Here is a 20,518-nt window from a genome sequence, read left to right as displayed (position 1 = left end):
AAGATGCCCACATTTTGTGGTCTCTTCTTGAAGACTAGCTTCAAAATGAACATGTTGAAGCCACTATGGAGAACAGTATGGAGGTTCCTTAAAAAACTAAAAATAGAACTACCATACGACCCAGCAATCCCACTACTGGGCATATACCCTGAGAAAACCATAATTCAAAAAGATACATGTACCACAATGTTCACTGGAACACTGTTTACAATATCCAGGAAGCAACCTAAATGTCCATCAACAGATGAATAGATAAAGAAGATGTGACACATATATACAATGGAATATTACTCAGCCATAAAAGGAATGAAATTGAGTTATTTGTAATGAGGGGGATGGACCTAGAGTCTGTCAGAGTGAAGTAAGTCAGAAAGACGAAAACACACATATATAGAATCTAAAAAAAAAAACGGTACTGATGAAGCTAGTGGCTAGTGGAGTGGCTGGGCCCGTGGGCCATGGCCGCTGAGCCTGTGCGTCCGGAGCACAGGCTCCGCAGTGGGAGAGGCCACAGCAGTGAGAGGCCCGCATACCGCAAAACAAACAAAACAAAACAAACAAAACAAACAAAAAAACACCTAGATCCTTTGTTTCAGGTGCTCTCTGAACTACATTACAGGCAATCTATAGCTGAGGAAGATTACTGGTCTATCCATTCACTTTCTCCAAGCTAGCAGAATCATGCCATTTATCATATCATGAACGAAGGGATGGGCTGGGGCTGCCAGTAATGGCAAACCTGGGCATTTCCATGGCTTCCCAGCAATATCAATTGTTAGATTCACTTCTCCTAAACCACCACGAGTCCTAGGGAAATGCTCCTTCTTGATCTTCCCAGAACCAAAACCTGGGAAAGGAGCTTCATAAACAGTATATAATCTCCTAGTGGACCAAACTCAGCCTCTCCTTTTGTTCATTCAGTATATATGTTAAGTGTTGGGAATACAAAAATGAATGGACAAAGTCTTTGACTTCAAGGAGCTGGGAGACTGAGCCAAGGCAGATGTCACTCTTCCCCTTCCTTCCCCCCATTTTTTTTAGGGGAAGAAACAGAGGCTATGAAATCATCCATGAGAAAGTGGCAGAACTAGTTTGATTCAGGAAATTGTGTTCTTAATTACCTTGATACTACATACTCTACTATAAATTATTCAGGTATGTAAAATGCTAAGCATACAGTAATTAATAAATAAATATTAGCTATTATTAGTAGCTCCACATGACTACTACTCAGAATTTTGCTTGGCAATTTTATATTTTTCCATGTTTAGATTTTTCACCATGGACTGGGGTATCCTATAAGTTCAAAATAAAACAGTCATCTTTATACTGTTTTGTGCATGTTACATAAATCTCCTTTCCCTCCAGCCATTTTTTAGAAGTAGGATAATGTCCTGATAAGTGATGATCTAGCAAATTTTTTTTTTTTCTTTTTTGCGGTACGCGGGCCTCTCACTGCTGTGGCCTCTCCCGTTGCGGAGCACAGGCTCCAGACGTGCAGGCTCAGCGGCCATGGCTCACGGGTCCAGCCGCTCCGCGGCATGTGGGATCTTCCCGGACCGGGGCACGAACCCGTGTCCCCCGCATCGGCAGGCGGATTCTCAACCACTGCGCCACCAGGGAAGCCCAGATTTAGAAAATTTAATGAAGTATAATCTCTTGATGGCAAAGTCAATGAAGCTATGCATGTCTGTATACAAAATTTAAACAAATTTTCTTTGGTTTGTCCACTCAGAAGAACTAAACATGAACCAGATTTCACTAGAAGATACAATAAACAAAAACAGAAAGAAAATGTTCATTTGTAATATGAATAAACAAAACTTTCCAGAGATAACGTCTCTCAACAGTGATAAACTGAGTATAATAAACTGATTGTTTCATTTTGCCTTAAAATTAAATTGACCTAGTATTTGTCCTCTAAATTATAGGTATTTATGTAACTGATAAAATGAGCTCTAACCACAAGAGGGAGCCAGCATCATTCCAGATCACAACCACAGGAAAATTAATACCGAGGAAAACCAAATTAACATGACAGCTATAAAACATATAAGATGAAAAGATCTTTTATGCCATATATGCTAAAAAAGCTATTAAAATTATTTTTTACTATTATAAAGAAAAAATTTTGCATTGTCAATTTCATTGTAAAATTTTTTTGAAAGCAGTATCTGAAGATCACTGTTCACAGTTTAGGAGTCTTCTCTAAGAGAAGAAAGTGGTACTATTTAATAACTATCAGGTATACCACATCCTAAGGAATTTGGTCTTGAATTAAAATTGATAAAATCTAGTACTAAGAGATACTACATGATTTCCCTCAATGAAAACAACATATTACTATCAAATAGACTAGTCAGGGCTATTTAAGAACCAATAAAGAGCCTACATTGTATTACCAAAATGCAAATTCAGTTTCCACATGTCATAAGATCACAGAATCAAAGGCTGAGCATGTTGTTTGCAAGCAGAATTACATTGTAATAGTGCAACAACCCCAGATCAATCCTTTATTAGGTTGTATTCTATTCTTAAAGCTTTATCAAAAAATATTTTATAAGACTCTTCAATACACCTCTTTAATTAATTTTTAGAATTCCACTTCTACCCTAGATTACTTAGTGGAAATAATTATTAAAGTAAATTTGATAAAAAGTAATAGAAAAGGTAGTTTAAATACTAGGCAGAATTCAAGTGGCTGGGCTTTAATGGAAAAAAATGATTTCTACTGACCAAAAATAAAACAAATGGAAAAGAATTCTAATACAATCACAAGTAGCTACTAAACCATCAGATACTTCTAATAATAATAGATTTTTTTTCATCACAAGTCATATGATAGCTCAAAATTTTTATCCTGATCTCAACGGTCATATAATGTTAAACTTGGCTATCTGGTTTTCACATCAGTAAAACAAGAGGACTCAATAGCTATAAGCCCTTCAGTTTAAAAGGAAAAAAGTGTAACATTCAAGTTAGCCCAGTTGAAATACCAATAGTTTTTCTAAATATACTATTGTCATTGGTGTAACCTTGCTCTGAATTACACAGCTATATTACACAAATATATAGGAAGTGAGTCACTTTCTACCTTATATTTTGGTTATTTTTATGCCTTACCTGTAAAATTTTTAGCTCTTTGACTCACCTTCATATCCTCCCTCTCCCCATCTATGCAAACAATACCTAACAGTGAAAGCAACAATTAATTTAGCATTTAGCATTTCTGGATCCTCTGATTATTGTGTACTTCTGTGGATTGCTCTGTACAAATATACAAGGAAAATTTTTTCTAGTAAATAAAAGAATTCAACTAACTTGTTAACTTTCTTAGACGTAAAGATGTTAGGACAAGTACTCCGTTTATGATCTAATTCACCACAAATAAAGCAGCCATCTTTAGGGCCGTTGCAAGAATGATCTGGAAGAGCACAGTGATTGCAAATGTTACAGTGGATCCAGGCTGTAAAATAAAAATTAGGTATTAGAAGAGGTTCATGTAATATAATTTTTCATTTGATTAACCTTTATGATAAGGAAGCATGAATAGTGTTTACTTCAAATATTGTGATTGCTTTGCATAGCTAATTATAATTTGGCTAAAGAGGCCAAGGTTAAGAGGTTGGAATTCCATGTAAACCAGCTAACTTCTTTCTGATACATGGCAACAAATTCAACCCTTCTGCCCTGAGTCATGAGCTTAGAGCCACTGACAAAATGGGGGCTGGCTGAGTGATATAAAACCCTGTTAAAACAAGCCAAAGCAAATGCAACACTGAAACAGGGTTAAAGTCATGTCTCTCTTTGAAGGAGAGAACGTACATTTTGGCAAGTGTAAAAATTAAAAAGCAAGTAAATTAAGGCAAGTCTCTATTATTTTTTTCTTTTGTAAATACAGTTAAATAAAAACCCTATTTAGATGAAGAAAAAGTCAAATATTTTCAGAAGATCTCAAACACTTAAGTCTGAATACTTACAAGGCTTTACACACTTTTTGCAGAGAAAGCAATGATTCCATTTCCTGCCATCCTACAAAAACAATTTTTAAATTATGTTTAACTTGTCGCTAAAAATCAAATTTCCACAATTAAAAATTAAAATGTCTTATTAAAATCTGTGTAAATTATTCATTCCTTATTTCTCACTTTCCTGGGCTTTACTATTAAATACTTTGATTTTAATTTATGCATTTCTCTACTCAACTCAAACGCCTCCTTGATGGGCCCCAATTTCCTTAACTCTAAAACTGGAGGATTTATCTAAATGATCTTGAAAGTCCACTCCAGATCGAGCAACCCAATCTGCATAAAGAAGGACTCAATGAAAATTTCAAGAGAATTAATGATTCATAGTTTTTATGTGTCTAGCTGGTATAATCCTTAATAACATTCATATTTGAGAACTTAATGTAATTTAGAAGGATAGAGATTACTATTTGAGTAATTTAAAAACTGTGAAATAAAACATACCTAAAGAAGTACATGAGATGCATATGTCCAGTTTAACGAGTATTATAAAGTGAACACTGATGAACCCAACAAGTCAAGAGACAATACCATCAGTACTCTAGACACTTCCCCACATGCCCCTTCCCAACCCAGCATTCCTCCTTCCCCACTGAAACACCTATCTTGGTTTTTGTGATGGTCACTTCCTTGCTTTTGTTTATTTTTTCCACTTACGTGTGCATCTCTAAATAATAAAATTTTGTTTTCCTCATTTTGTACTTTGTATGATCTGAGCATAATTTTTTTTAATGAAGAATACAGATAATTTCTAAACTAATTGGAAATATATAATCAGATGTGTTACCATAGTTAAAAACCAGTATAACCAGTAATATAATTATAAAGTTATAAAAAATGTACTTTCCAATAGTTTTAAAAATATAGCCTTTCCTCTGGCAAATAATACGTGCGTATCAGCCAACTAAACTTCACGTGTTCTTTCTGACTGGATTTAGTTAAAATAACCGAGTAACCTAAAGGTGATCCCACCTTCCTAAAAAAATAACTAGGAGGTGTGTCCCCTGTAGTCCTTCCTCATCTGTAAAAAGCCCTGTCTACTAGTGATGTGAGGAGTAAATACACAGCACATGTTATTAATTATTGCTTCATCAGAACAGTGATGGTATCTAATAGTTCAATTCCTTATTCGAAACACCTTAATTTTGCCCTCAACAAAATTTAGCCCTTATTTAGTGCCTTATTTGAAACACTAATAATTTTAGCAGTCATACAGTACCATATAAAAATAACTCAAATAGTTGTTAATGATGATGAAGGCAACTAAGTATTTTAAAAGCCTGCCATACTTTATAATTAGAGAAAAAATATTATATTAAATTATAATTAATAAATGATAACACATTAATACAAATTAAAATATTAACAAAATAACATTAAACAAATGTAATGAAACTAGTGACCTAAAATAAAACTAATATGTTTGAGTAAAAACACATTCTAAAGAAAACTGTACCTTGGATGTGCAAGAATTACAGTGTTCACAGTGCTGATTCTCTAGAGAAACATATCGTTGACACAGAGGGCAAAATCTAAGGAGAAAAGAAAAGACTCGAAGAAATCAGCTGCATATACTTATTGAGATTCACAAGGTAGATAAAAGTTCACAAGGCATTTGTTACAAAAGTTCGGTGTAATTCAAATTAAATTCAATATAACATTATAGGCCAAATTTAAAAGTAATAAAAGAACTACATGAGTCAGTATGAAAGGCATTTGGTGTTAGATATATGGAACTTTATTTTCAGTGACTTGTGTACTTCAAGGTCTCTCTTACCTGTACCCTTCTTCAATAGGAAGGATTATTTTGTTGGGTGGGATATTGGTGAAAATACGCACAGGAGACTGTTTCCGTCCTGTCTTTCCATGTTTATAAAGTGCATGATTATCATAATCTACCTAGAAAGTTTAAAAAAATTAAAAAGGAAAAATTTCTCAAATGAGTCAACATTCGTTAAGATTCTTTAACCAATAAATGAACAAACTGATGCCAAGGTACAAATTAAATCAGAGTATTTAATAAGAAGTTCTCAAAAGCAAGAGTTTACTTATTAATTAACAGCCTCAGAGGGGCCTCTATGAGAGTAAAATTTCATTATAAAAAAGGTAAAATTTGTTATGACACATTCATGTTACCTAGGATTCAAAAAACAACTCTAATCTTTTATCCAATGCAACAGACTTTGCAGGAAAGGCTTTTATATAATTAAGACTTTAGCTTTGGGCATTAAAACATTCCACCTTTGATGATCTGTGCCAGCTTGTATAGGGCTTTTCATTTTTTGCCTGTGAAATTCACTGCATGCCCGTTTTCAATTCCCCAAGGCTCAGTGCAGCCTCAGTGTGGCCCTCCACCATCACTCTCTGACACAGCCAACCCAGCATTCCTCCTTCCCCACTGAGAAACACCTATCTTGGTTTTTGTGATGGTCACTTCCTTGTGGGGGCCAGGCAGTGGCTCTGCCACTCACTTTTTATGTGACCTCAGGCAAGTCTGCATCATTTTCATCTGGAAAAGGAGGTTACTGATACTTACCTTAGAGTTGTTATGAAAGTTAAATGAGACAATGTATGTAAAACACTGAATTCAGGACCCGGCATATGGTGGAGACAGACAGAAGGATGGAGTGCAGAGGGAAATCTATAACTATAGTTGTTTTCCCCACAATGACTATTTCGAATGTTTACCTCTCTCCTCAAGATCCCTAACTCAACTTTCCATTTCTGCAGATTATCTGGAAAGTAAACTGAGGCCAACAAGCATGATTTCTATTAGCTTCTTGCTCCCTTCTCCTCCTCCACCCTATCATCCATACACATTCTCAATTTGGTTTTAAACCTGCCATGAATCCACCTGGCCACTAAGTCCATCCATCTTCAGATCAGTAATTCTCAAAGTTTGGTGTCTGGATCAGCAACATCAGCATCACCTGGGACCTTGTTAGAAATGCAAATTCTTGCCCCACCTGGGACCTAATAACACAGAAACTCTGGAGGTGGGACCCTGCAATCTGTTATTTTTAACAAGCCCTCCTGGCACACTAAAGTTTAAGAGCCACTGCTTTACATGACCCACAAGAATACCATGAGATTTTTATAAGGTTAATACAGGTAGATCGCAACTTTCAAGTAAGTTGTAATAAATTCTTTAGATTCTAAATAAGGTTACACTTAAGAATTTACAACAGAACTGACTTGCAAAGTAGCTATTTAATGAGAGAATTACAAAAATGTAAGGAATCGGTGACAATGGAAAGAGAGGACTTTAATGGGAGGGAGATTCCTGAGCTCTCTCCATGGCTATGCCAATGCCTGCTAGATTTACAGGTGAACAAATTTAGGAAGACTGATTAACAAACTTCAGCAGTGGGAAAAAAATAAGTACAGGATGAGGAGACTCAGCTAAATGAGAGACAGTGCGGAAAAAAAAAAAGCCCTAGGGCGTTTGGCATGTGAGCACGCACAGTCCAACGTGGGGAGTCCACAGTCTATCACAAAGGTGTAAGACTGGTGTGGCCTCACAGCCGGCTTACACAGAACTGTAATAGTGTAACAAGGAAGGGAGACGAAGTTAGATCACATTTGAAGCCCTCCATTCAGCTGCTACATTTTAAGAGAGACATTAATAAAGCCAGTTCATTTCTACTGAAAGTAATGGGAATAAATAGGGCTTATAGTTTAACAGATTGGGGGTGTTTATTCAGAAAAGAGAAGACTGGGAGGATCTGATAGCTATGTTATAACTGAAGGGGTGTCATGTGGAATAGAAATTAGACTTATCCTTTATTGCTTCGGAAAACAGAAGTAGGACCAATGGTTAGAAGTTAATAGGGAGCATATTTTATCTCCATATGAGAAACTTTTCTAACGATTAGAGCTATTAAATAAATTGAGTTGCCTTGTAAGGCTGTAGGACTTTGCTCAGGGAAAGCATTCAAGTGAGACTAGATGACTGCTTGTCACGAATTTAGTGGAAAGGATTATTACATTGGGAAGTCAGCCTACGTTAAGGCTATGCATCTTTACAACTTTAAAATTCTATGAATATACGTTACCTATTAGAGGCTAAGATACAAAAGTAGATTTTACTTCAAAATCACCGTAAAATAGTACCTTAAGTAGTTCTCTTTTAAAATGATTTAAATTCATAATTTTTCCCTAATGCACCTTCCCTATGTATTCAGTAAATATATGGTACCATATTAAATTCAACAAAGATATTTTGAACATTTATGAGTGTCATAAGAAAAAGAATTCTTCCCAAGAGAATCTTATGAAGATTTTCAAATGCTGGAAAAGAGTATCTTAGAAAGATTTTTAGTAAATGGAATAGTCCATGCAATATAATAGATAGCAGATGGAAGAGAGGGAAAACAAAGAATTTCTTTATGGTTACCTAAGGAGTCAGAGAATATGTGCATCAGGGAGCTGGTTGATTACTTGATTTTGCATAACCTAATTGAGATTATTATTATTTTTAAATGTGGGTTTGTTGTGCTAATTAACTATAAACATATGGTATGTAAAATGCATGCTGCTAGGGTAAATTAATGTACCTCTAACATACATCCATATTTCATAGCTTCATCCACACAAATAAACCTCCTATGGAAGTGCTGTAAAGCAAACACAATTTTGCAAATTGCGTATCACTAGTGGTAGAGCTGATACACCATTTTCCCATCATTATCCCTGACATTTCACTCACAATGATGATGAGAGGCATTTTTGAATAGAAAATTTCTCCCATGGAACTGATTAATGTGATGAAGTACTGTATAGAAATGAGGGAAAGCACAAAATCTCTGCAATTCCTAACTTTTAATTTTATCTATACATAAATTTCTTCTGCAACATGAGACTGAAACTAGTTATACGGAAAACAAGACATTCAAGTCGACAAACGTTTATTATTCTGCACCTACTATACTCCAGGTATCATGCTAGGAAACAAAGCTTAAATAAAACAGAGTACATGTTTGTATTTTCATAAATCCCTAAAGTGTGTTCTGTTTAATTTCAATATATTCAAAAGATTCCAAGGGAACTCTTCAGCTCCATCAATCAACTTCTACCATAGCAATACGGTTTTTTAGTCACACCATATTCCATGTAACCTCTTATTTTAAATATCATATGTATTACACAGACATACACATACATATATGTGTGTGTGTTATTCCTCATCACTTCAAATCCATTAAATGTTTTATGTTTATTGTATATTGAATTTTGAGAATTCCACGTGTCACCTTATAATTTACAATCATTTCTCAGAAATTCCTGTCAAAACCTCTTCATTTCTGAACATGAAACCAGACTCGAAAAACAAACAGTTTTCTAAACAGGATGATTTTTTAAAAGACAGCTTAAAAAAAACACAAAGATCTCTACTTTTAACAATCCAGACAAATGTCCCAGATTAAGCAGAAACAAGAGATCATAGCATGTTCAAGGTGGAAGGGAAGTGAGAAGATCTAGTTCAGATATGGTAAATACAGGACCTGAATGCCGTCACTCCCTGACCCTGACCCTGTGGCAGACATCACTAATCAGCCACGCTACTCTTTGCCACTGAGCCTGGTATTCTCAACAAATTCTCCAGAAAGTCACTACCAATTTATCAGGCTTAAGTCTAAAAGTAAAACTTATCTGGCATCCTTTTTCTGGTTCAGTCATTTTATTTTATAGGTAAGGAAACAGAGACCTGGAAAGATAAAGTGACTTCCCTCAAGATTATATTTAATCTTCTAAAAGGCAGTGCTAAGACTCAAACTTCTTCTGACTCTAAATCAGAATTTCTTTTCATTACCAAATCCTTCCTTTCTAATCTGCCCTTAATAAAGCTCTTGGTTTTCTACGTCTTTGATAGCTATTTTATTCTGTACTCATCAAGTGCTTTATCACTGAAGAGTCTACATGATTTATAGTTTATGAAGATTTGCAGCATTTCCGCCTTCCTCTTACCTATAAAGTATTTCCAAAAAAAGAGATTTAGTGATTTTTTTTTTTTTTACTGCATTGTGGTTTCGGGGCTTATAATCATCTCAGGCAAAGTCAGAAAGAAGGCCTAATCAAGGTCTATGGGAAAAGACCTGTGAAGGAGGAGAGGAAACTTTCAAATTTTTCATTTGATGAAGGTGGCTAATATAAAAGGAAAAAAATTACCACAAAATGAAGTTAAAGTAACAAAAGAAAAAAAAAAAGAATGCAAAAGGCTCAGAAAGGATAATAAGTCCAGAGAGAGTTTCAAAAAAAAAATAGTAGAAAAATCATCAAAGGGGAGGTACAACAAACAAAGTTTACATATACCCTAGGAGATCTGGCAAAATCAGTTTCTCCCACTGAGCATGTAATGGGCAGTAGTGTTCTTATCTTTAATAGGAATCATGAAAAAATGAAGATTGTTTTTGTTTTATAGGTTTTATTCTAATTCTTCTTCTCAAAGGTTGGCTTTCTCTTTATTGGAAGGACTGCTTTTCACCCTGATACACATGGCCTAATTAGAACATTTTCCACCAATGCACTGAATCATATGATTACTTTCAGTAAGCTTGGACCTTGGAACTAGTTCTTAAAATTAAAACTACAGTATTTCGAAAAGTTCTTTCCTAGTAACACAGGCTGTCTAAACAAACAGTAACTGGTTACTACACATTAATAACCACTCTCATCTGCTTTATTCTGGATCTGCCTTCTTCTGCCGCCTCACCAACTGAAACTCTTCCCCACAGTGAAAACTCATCTCTAAATTGTGGATGAAACAGTTTTCTGAGGAACGATGTGTTTTGCAGTTAAAATAATGTGTTTTCTGACATAAAAATTGAAGAAAAGTTTTACCCCCATTCTGGGGCCATCTGAATGATGACTATAGTGATGGTTACGACAATGCTTATAGCAATAACCTTTTTTCTCTATTTGCTGTGTGTCAGGGATGAGGCTGAATCTTTTAATGTATTATCTCAAATAATTCTTAAAACCTTATGAAGCAGATATATTATTACTATGCTCATTTAACAGGTAAGATGAGTTTCAGAGAGTTAGATAAAATGTGTAGGACTAGCTAGTAGGTGGCAGAACCAGCATTATAACCTAGTTCCTTTTCAACTCCAGAGTTCGTGCCCTTTTTCATTCAAATATTCATTCAACATGTACAGGGCACCTACTACGTGCCAAACATTGTACTAGATGATTATTCACTGTCAAAGGCAGCAGGTGCTCCTGGAAACCAGAAATAGTTTACTTAGTTAACGTCTTTAGGATATGTCAGCTATCTCTGCATTGCAAATGTCCATATTAGAAGCATCCTTCAGATAAGAAACAGAAAACTGGATGCCCTAAAAAGGAAAGTAAACCAGCTTTGAGAAGATATATGGTATGGATTTGCCTAAAGCACAGCTCAAGAAGTCAAGGTTAAAATGACTTGTGCTACACACTTTTGGAAAGGACACTGTTAATATGGTTCAAGAGCCATAAAAAAGTCCATTAAATTTGATAATGTAACTTTTATAATTCTATTTTAGTTTTGGAAATTTATTTTAAGGGAGTTATGGAAAATATGGAAAAATTATATGAATAAAAGATGTTCATGGCAGTGTTATTTATAGTACCTTAAAGGTGGGAGCAACCTCTAAGTCCAAAAAGAAGAGAATGATAACATAGCCTATTGATGGAACAATTTACTTGTTAGAAGCATAAGATTATGTAGCTACATTTTAAAATATACACTTATATAAGGCAGAAATGAAGAAAGCAGAATTCATATTCATCTTCTATGATTACAAATATGTAAAAGTGTTTTTTAAAAAGACTGGATGTGAATACAGCTGACCCTTGAACAGCATGGTTTGAACTGCGTGGGTCCACTTATATGTGGATTTTTTTCAATAGTAAATACTGAACCAAAGTTGGTTGGATCCACAGATGTGAAACTGCAGATATGGAGAAACCTCACATACAGAGGGCTGATTATAAGTTATATACCAATTTTCAACTGCACCCATAATCCTCCTGTTGTTCAAGAGTCAACTGTACCTCAAAATTATAATATTTGCTATGTGAGGTAGAATCACAGGTAGGCTCTATCCCCTCATTTCTGGTAACACTGTTTCATTATTTCTAAATAATTTTCATAATAGTGTATATCTTCAAGACTAGAAAGATTAGAACCAAGTGCTATAGGGAATTATACCCATTATCTTGCAATAGCATATAATGGAATATAATCTGCAAAAATACTGAATCACTATGCTGTACACCTGAAACTAACACAATATTGTAAATCAACTATATAAAAAAGAAAGAAACAAGTGCTATCTTGGAACAACTAGTGAAGACGTTTACAGTTCTAGAGCTGAAAAGCCTGAATCAGAGGCTGGTCAACTGCTCAGAAAAATCAAATAGAAAAATGTCATTACAAACCTGGAAGCAGTGCCTACTTGGTGACCACACATAGTGATGGCGACAACAGGGTTAACCTCAGAACCCAAGGAAATGAATCCAGGAGAGTGGACATTGAAACAGAAGGAGTTGAAGGACAAGGATGCAAAGGAGGAGGTCCAGTCAGTCTGCCCTGAATCAGCACACCCACACCTCAGCATCTCTGCTTCTCTGACATGCCACAACCTTGGGCACACCCCTCCTTAGAGCTCCTGGCATCCTCTGAGCAGCAAAGTTAAGTGTACGTGGCATTCCACCCACCAGAAAAAGCAATTTACTTCTCTACAACCTCTGAATGGAGAAAACCCATGTTCATAATGATGATCCTGGGGTGCTGCACAATCTTCTGGTGATGATGAAAGATCAGATCATTTGGTCTAAAACCTGGCTACAGTTCAGAATCACCTGGGAAACTTGGTAAAATTTTTTTTCTTAGGGCTTTACCCTCTGATTTTGATTTAGTAGGTTTATTTTGGTACCTAAGAATCTATATTTTTAATAAGCACCCTAGAGATTACAGACGTTTAGGAACTACTGCACTAAGTTACATATGATATAGTTTTAGTGTTTCATACAGCTTATAGTGTTTGCATTTACTAAAACTGATGAATCATCTTATCAGAATATTTATTTAAGCAGAATATCCATTCCCCAACCATGTCAGAAAACAAAATATTTACTATACCTGGTAATCCAGCATGCAGAAGCTTGGGAAAAACTGACAAATTCGGGATTCAAAAAAATAGGGAAAAATCCAGAATATGGGTAGTTCTTTGTGACTGTTATCTAATGGATCACAAAAAAAGAGAAAAGAAAATAAGAAACTGATATTAAAGAAAAAAAATAAAGTAGAAAGCTGTTACTGAAAATATATGGTATTGGGAGAAATTGTAATCCTTCAATTAAATCATACAAATCATATAAATCATATAAATCATACAAACGAAGAGATGATTTACCAGAGTACCATTTACAACTTGACCTTTCCCAGAAGTCAATGGAAACATTCTTTTATATCTAAACACAGCTATACATGGTATGTAAAAGTTATCTTTACATGCATATCACTACAGTCTAGGTAAAGGCAAAGATATTACAAAAAAAGTGGGAGATAAAAAATGAGCATCACTTTGAAGCACAAAGGTGGTTATGATATGGAAGAAGGAAACCTGGACCAAAATGCAGAAGGCCTTAGGTCTGAATCTTAGCTCTGCCATAACTCACTATGCCAGCTTTCAGGGTGAATCCATCTTTTCTGAATCATGGAAAATTCTTATGAACAATTTTATCCAAATTAATTTTTATGAGAGACAGGGGATACAGCTATTAATTACAGAGCACCTGATACAGGCTAGTACAATGCTAGGTGCTTTCTGTATGTTATCTCCTTAAATAACCCCTGGAGTTAGATGTTAATATAGTAATCTCATTTCACAGATGCGGAAACTGAAGCTGCAAAATTTAAGCAATTTGTTCAAATTCATGCAGCTAATAAGCAGCAGAATCAGTTCAAGCTCACAAAGCTTTTTATTGCTTTCCCAACAACAATGACTTTATCCACTCTGATAAGTAGACTTCAGAACCAAAAATAAGTGGAATACTTAGCACTGTGAGTCATGTTTTAAATTTCATTTGCATCCTGTCCCCAAAGCACACTATTTATATAGCACAATTAATGGAGAAGCTTGATCACAAATTCCTGACACTCTTACATTTATCAACTTGCAGGTTGGAAACTGAAAAATGATTATACTGACTAATTAGATAATTACATAAAATACTTTGAAGTCCTAAGCCATTTTAAGCTGAATATCCCCCAGTCATTAACCCACTTCTAAGCTTGGGTATCCATGTGACACTGATAACCACTGTTAGGTGACTGGACAGCCAACCTTCCCACACAAATCTTGGCACAGTTTAGAGCTGTGGACCAGGGGCTGGGTGCCCTCCTAGAGTTCTGGGCAAGACTTTTGGAAGAGGAAATGTAAGGTCTAAGTGGGCAGAGATAAGTGTCTGTCTTGTTCACCCTTCCATTCCCAGCACCTAAACAGTACCTGGTACATAGTGGCCATTCAGGAAATATTTACTGAAGAAATGCCAACAGTTCACGGCTATTCTTCATAATGTCCCCTTATGCCCACCAAAAACAAATACTTTACCTATGAGCCATTTTTAAAACACATGATTAGAATAATACGAAGTGTATCATGATGATAAAGTTATTATCAAATAAGCCTATTTTTAAAAAAAGAAGAGAACGCAAGACATGTATATTTTATCAGTGCTCTGATTCACTGAGCTCTGCTAATATTTGACAGGAAGTATATACATAGATACATGTTTATTTTGCAGTAAGTAATAAATTACACACCTTGGCTTTGACCTTCTTTCCACATAGCAATTACCTTCTTGAATGTAACAGCCAGAGGTTCAACCAAGCCACCAAAAGGAGGATCTGTCACCATAATGACTCCTTCACCTTTATCCTTCTGTAAAAATGTTCTGCATACTTCAAGGGCAGCCTGGAACAAACAGAAATTCATTTCTAAATTAGGACTAAAGGGAGGTACTTCATCCTATTGGGAGGAGAATGCATTAGGCTCAGTCTCACTCTTCGGACTGAACTTCACCCATCCTGCCACCCCAGAGTCCCTCAGTGACATCCTGAAGTCCTCTCTCATTCAGCCCCCATAAGATTTTATCTTTGGGTTCCTTGATAAGTGGGTTTTTAAAATTGCAAATTCAAACACCATCACTATCAGAGGACTACACATTCAAATGGTTAAATTAAAAAACTAAATTTAGTAACCTAAAAGAGAGAAACTCATTATCCATGAGGACTATCTAAAATGCTAAATTCAATTGAACAAATAGAAGTAAGGACTGTGCTAAACACTGGAGACACAAAGACGAATAAGACATATTTTTTCCTGTCTGGTTTGTCCACCACCATAAGTTCAGGTTAATGAGAGCCTAATTACCAGTTAAACATGCACATGTTTTTGAGTGCCAGGTAAATGACAGGCACATTTGAACATGCAAAGTAAATAAATGAAAGCTCACAAATAAAGCTTACCCAGGCCATGAAACCATGCCATTAACACATTTTCCCAGCAAGCTGACGTGTTTTTAGTGATTGCAAAGTTAACATTAAAAACTGTCTAGGATATTTATCACTTTTTTGCTTTGGGAGAAGTCAGTAAGAGACAGACCTGTAATATTAGCTCTAATCTACTGACTTTGTAGTTGCTTTCAAGTACTTATCTATAAAAGCAACTCAACACTTACAGTATACAAAATGGCAGAAGATTTGAAAGCTTAATGGCATTTAAACTTTAATAAACCTGTATGTACTTTATAATAAAATATATATTACTTTACTACTAAATCAACTTAGAAGACCCAACTGATGAAAGGAAAAAAAATCACAACATCCTAATCCCTTTTCTCTAGTAAAGTCTTTATTAACTTCCTCCTCAAAGTCCTACAGCAAAGGATGGTGTCAAGAAGGTTAATCATTTTTCAAGTGCTGCCTGGCACTTCCTTAACCTGCCTACACGAACAAGGACTAAAAGTACAGATGATGTTACTGAAAAACTTCAAATTCCTTGGAGTAAACCAGCTATACTCCAATACAAATTTTAAAATAAATTAATTAATTAAAACCCCTTAGAGTTAAAAGTAGAAAAAAGAAAATAGGTGAACGAGGCCTGAACTCTTAACCAAATTAAAAAAGAAATTAAAGAATATCTTCCCAGGTAAGAATCAATGGTGGGATGTCCCGTCCTAGGTTGCTGAGGGTCCTAATGTTGACCACCTATGGGAAACAGACACTTGCTTACGCCACCAAGGTTGACAATAACTTAACTCTGTTCTTCATCTCCGTCATCAATAAAAAAGTGCTCGGCATTTTAAATAGCCACCCTCTGTACACACTTTAACCACCTTACCAATAAGGCGTATGACATTTTTTATTACGCAAAAGACTGTATTATTTGCTATGAAAAAAATCCTGTGCAGAAAACTCCTACTTTTTAATCCCATGAACTGTGAAGAGCTTCTGTGCAGTGGCAGAGGCTTAGATCCTCAAAGGCACATGGTACCTCAAAGGCTTATATGTCTTCACAGACAGACACCTAGTAGACACTTAAATGCTTTGGTGATTGATTAGTAGATGGTAATCTCTACTGAAAACCCTGACTCCGTAAGTAGGTAGAAAAAGGGGAGACAGTAAAATCATTAAACAATAGTTTTCTGTAGGTCACTCTCTACAGTTGCAGTGCCATTTAGTGGCTGCTCTTAAAATACAGAGAAAGGAGAGCCTGGGCTGGATGACTGTTTTCTTCTGTGAAACAGAACATGGAGCTCAGTCTTGGCAGCTTATTCCAACCGTTATTCTAGAAACTTGTAAGGTAATTCTATAAACTCTCAATAAAAGTTACATAGAATTTCCTAGAAAAGGCTACTTACATGTTACTTTCTTAAGATATATGAAATTGCTAGCCAACTCTTCGGTATGTAATTTTACTCTTGTCTTTATTGTTCAAATTAAAAAGCAAAATCATGGTCTGGTATTAAAAACAAATAAACAAATACCTGACCCACTACTGCAGCATCAAGCAGTAATATGAACTCAGTTCCTTCCTCAGCTGTGTCACCAGTGCTGACAACCCCCCTGAGCTCAAAGCCCCACAGTTTCAAGAGACCACACTGGACATTTGCACGTCGATGTCGTGCCAGCCCCACAAACTCAACATTTCCAAACGTCGCTCCCACACTTCCCTACTCTCTGTTTTGAAGAATGGAAGATGAATCCAGGTCACGGCCCCAAGTCATCTTTGATTTCACCCCTGGTACACTTATCACCAAGTCTTCTTTTTTTTTTTTAATTGAGGTATAACTGACGTATAACATTATATTAGTTTCAGGTGTACACAGAGTAATTACACCAAGTCTTCTGGTTTCCATCTGGGAAATGCCTTCAGAATCCACTTCTTTCCTCTCTTTTCTCCACTGTCACTGTCCGAGGTGAGAAGCCCCTCTTCATCTTCTGTCAAGCGGTCTTTCAATTCCTCGTTCTCCTTCATGCTCATCGAATCAGTTCTCAAATTCTAGTGTTTATCAACCACACAAGCGCTCTGGGAAACAGTGAAGTCTAATTCTGTTATTTACTTCAATATTCGGTTTTCATAGCTTTCGCGGCTGAAAAATATGTATCCCCATGCTAAACGGATTCTGATGGAAGGAGTACATCACTGGCTATACTTACTAAATCTCACTTTTCAATGAGTCTCATTTTTTCAATCCCAACCAACAATTTAGAATCTATTTTCATTTCCTGAATGCTTAGTTTTTTAGTCTTGCTTGGTTTTCATTCTATCATTAGCTAATATCTTAAAGCACAATATATACTTAAAACATGACTCACAATTCTTTAAAAATTGATATATACCCATCATATGTATGTATGGATATGCTTCAAGCAGTCTTGATAATTTCAAACATTTCTGACCAACCTCCTGTCAGGTGTGATTACTTGGTTGGTTATAGATTTTATTTTGTAATGGGACTGACAAAGAGCTCAAATTAGGAGTAGAAATATCAGCTCTGCTATGTTGTTTATTCACAATGATGTTATTAACATCATATTGAAAGAAGATTTTTTTAAACCACTCTCCCTTTATTACAAGGCTATTTTTTTTTAGAGTAGTTTTAGGTTTACACCAAAATTGAGAGGAAGGTACAGAGGTATCCCACATACTCCCTGCCCCACACATGGATAACCACTCCCACTATCAACAGCACCCACCAGAGTGGGACATTTGTTAGAAGTGATGAACCTAAACTGACACATTATCACCCAGAGTTCATAGATTGGAGTTAACTCTTGACACTGTCTATTTTTTAAGGATTAGTTTAATAAAATCATAAATCCCCTTAACTGGGACATGAAATTTATCAGGAAGGCAAACAGCAAACAACTAACTACAGAATTATTTAATTACAGCATCATAAATCTACAAAGGAGAACCTGACCTTGTCTGAGGGCCAGGAGAGGCTAAAGAAAGTGACTTGGAACAGGATTCTGAAGGATGAGGTGACATTAACAAGGCAAAGAGAGAGTAGAAGGTGGAGGGAACAGCATGGGCAAAAGCCCCTGTGCTGGAAAGGCCAGTTTGAGATGAAGGTCATATGTCCTGAACATGAACAGCAAAGCAGGAACAGGGAGAGGACAGGCTGGAGAGTGGCAGGGGTCAGATCACAAACAGCTACGTGAGTCTTGGTGAGAAAGTGGCTCTTCACCCAAGAAGCAGTGAAAAGTCATGAAAGATGAATAACATGATCACCTCTAGGTGCTCAATACACACTCAGTGAATGAACAAAAATAAATATCAATAAATGGTAGAAAAGCCACCATTTGCTCTTGAGGGACCCTAGAAAAATAATGAAGGAAATACAATAAAAGAAAGAGATAATTGTCATAATTCTTACCTTTCCATCAAAGAAGTGATGGTTAAACATGTTATAATGGCAAAAACTATCTTCCATATAAAACTGTGAATACCTGTAAGATAATTTGTTTATTACTGCAGTTACTTGTCTGGTCATAGTTATACATAAATAAATAAATAAATGTAAACTAAATTTTAAAACTATGAAATCACACCTTTAATAAAATCAATTTCATCATCCTTTAGTTTTTTGAAATAAAGAATACTTTCCCAAAATCTCAAGAAGTCAGCAACAGAGGATGAATAACAAACTTAAATTATGGTCCCAAGTTTAATAAACCAGTGGCAAAACTACAGAACACTCATATATAAAAAACACATATAATCTTCTGGTTCCTACGGACCAGAAGATTCTACATAAATAATCATGTTCCTGATAGATTATTATGCAACTTAAGCTTGAGATGGGCTGGCAATTAAAATACATCTCTCATAGTTAATAATTTTAAGGAAAATACTGAATCAACATTTCTTCTCAACAGCTGTTAATTATTTTCTTCCGTAGTTAACAAAAAAAGGTATTTAACACAGAGTTTTTCTTGTCCATTGTGAATTAGCTTAATAAAATATGCTTCTCAATATGTAAGAGAAAAGAAGTACGCACATTTCATATATACTGAATTAGTGCCAGGAAAGAGGATATTTATTTACTGATTGAATCATTTTATTCTTCTAACATACTACTTTAAAATGCAGTCAGTAATGAATGAGAGTACCAGCTTCGGGTATTAACATTTTATAAATTTTCACTAATTTACTAGGCAAAATTCATACCACATCATGGCTTAAATTTGCATTTATTTGACTTCTTACAAAACTGAGTTTTCTTTATTCCTTAATTTTATTTGTGCTGCCTAGGTCTGTTTTTCCCATTTATGTCTATGGGCCTTAATGTCTTTCTTGCTGATTTCTGAGGTTTTTTTGTATAATATAGAAACCTCTTTTACCTCAATAGGATTTTGAACTTCCACAGTTTTGTCATAAACAATTCACATATGAACCACACCATCCTTCTACAGAATTCATAACCTAGTGGAAAGACTGAGAAAAAATCAGGGACACATCCTTACTTACACAGCTTCTTTAACCAAATCACGATACGGTGCTTCTTTGCTTCTACTTCTACTCACAGTTATTTATGACCATCTATAACTGATCACCGACCATGCTGAGTATTTAATACAACGGACAAGCCTAGTTTATCCTCTTCCTATTACACTGAGGCTAAGAGTACAGCTGTACAGTCGGGTGGTCTGGTTTCAAACTCTGGGTCTCTCACTTATTAGCTGTGTAATCTTAGTAAGTTATTTAACCTATCTGAGCCCCCATTTCTTCATCTACAAAATAGGAAAATAGTTTCTATAATACCTCATAGGACTTGGTAAGAATAAATAAGATAATGTATGTAAAGTGCTGAATACAATGCCAGCTACAAAGCATATAATGAAATGTCAGGTATCATTATTTTAATAAATACCAGCTATAAAGATGTATGTCTCAGTGACTCTAATGTTAGGGAATTATGTTTATGCCCAATCA

The 20,518-nt window shown here is 35.5% G+C and overlaps 1 protein-coding gene across 1 annotated transcript in view; it reads right to left on the bottom strand.

Annotated features, from left to right (window-relative positions):
- ZCCHC4 (zinc finger CCHC-type containing 4) overlaps positions 1 to 20,518 on the bottom strand; it is a 47,051-nt gene that overhangs the window by 1,236 nt on the left and 25,297 nt on the right. Inside the window, exons 6-12 of the mRNA XM_030832213.3 lie at positions 18,960 to 19,032; positions 14,839 to 14,989; positions 13,153 to 13,253; positions 5,806 to 5,927; positions 5,485 to 5,560; positions 3,981 to 4,032; positions 3,322 to 3,466 (exon numbers count right to left, since the gene is read on the bottom strand). Of these exons, the coding sequence (XP_030688073.1) occupies positions 3,322 to 3,466; positions 3,981 to 4,032; positions 5,485 to 5,560; positions 5,806 to 5,927; positions 13,153 to 13,253; positions 14,839 to 14,989; positions 18,960 to 19,032 (720 nt within the window). The remainder of the gene's footprint in view (positions 1 to 3,321; positions 3,467 to 3,980; positions 4,033 to 5,484; positions 5,561 to 5,805; positions 5,928 to 13,152; positions 13,254 to 14,838; positions 14,990 to 18,959; positions 19,033 to 20,518) is intronic.

This window comes from Globicephala melas, chromosome 5 (assembly GCF_963455315.2).
Source record: "Globicephala melas chromosome 5, mGloMel1.2, whole genome shotgun sequence".
In the NCBI taxonomy this organism is placed as follows: Eukaryota; Metazoa; Chordata; class Mammalia; order Artiodactyla; family Delphinidae; genus Globicephala; species Globicephala melas.
Note: the sequence above shows the minus strand (reverse complement) of the source record. Positions and strands in the feature narration are given on the sequence as shown.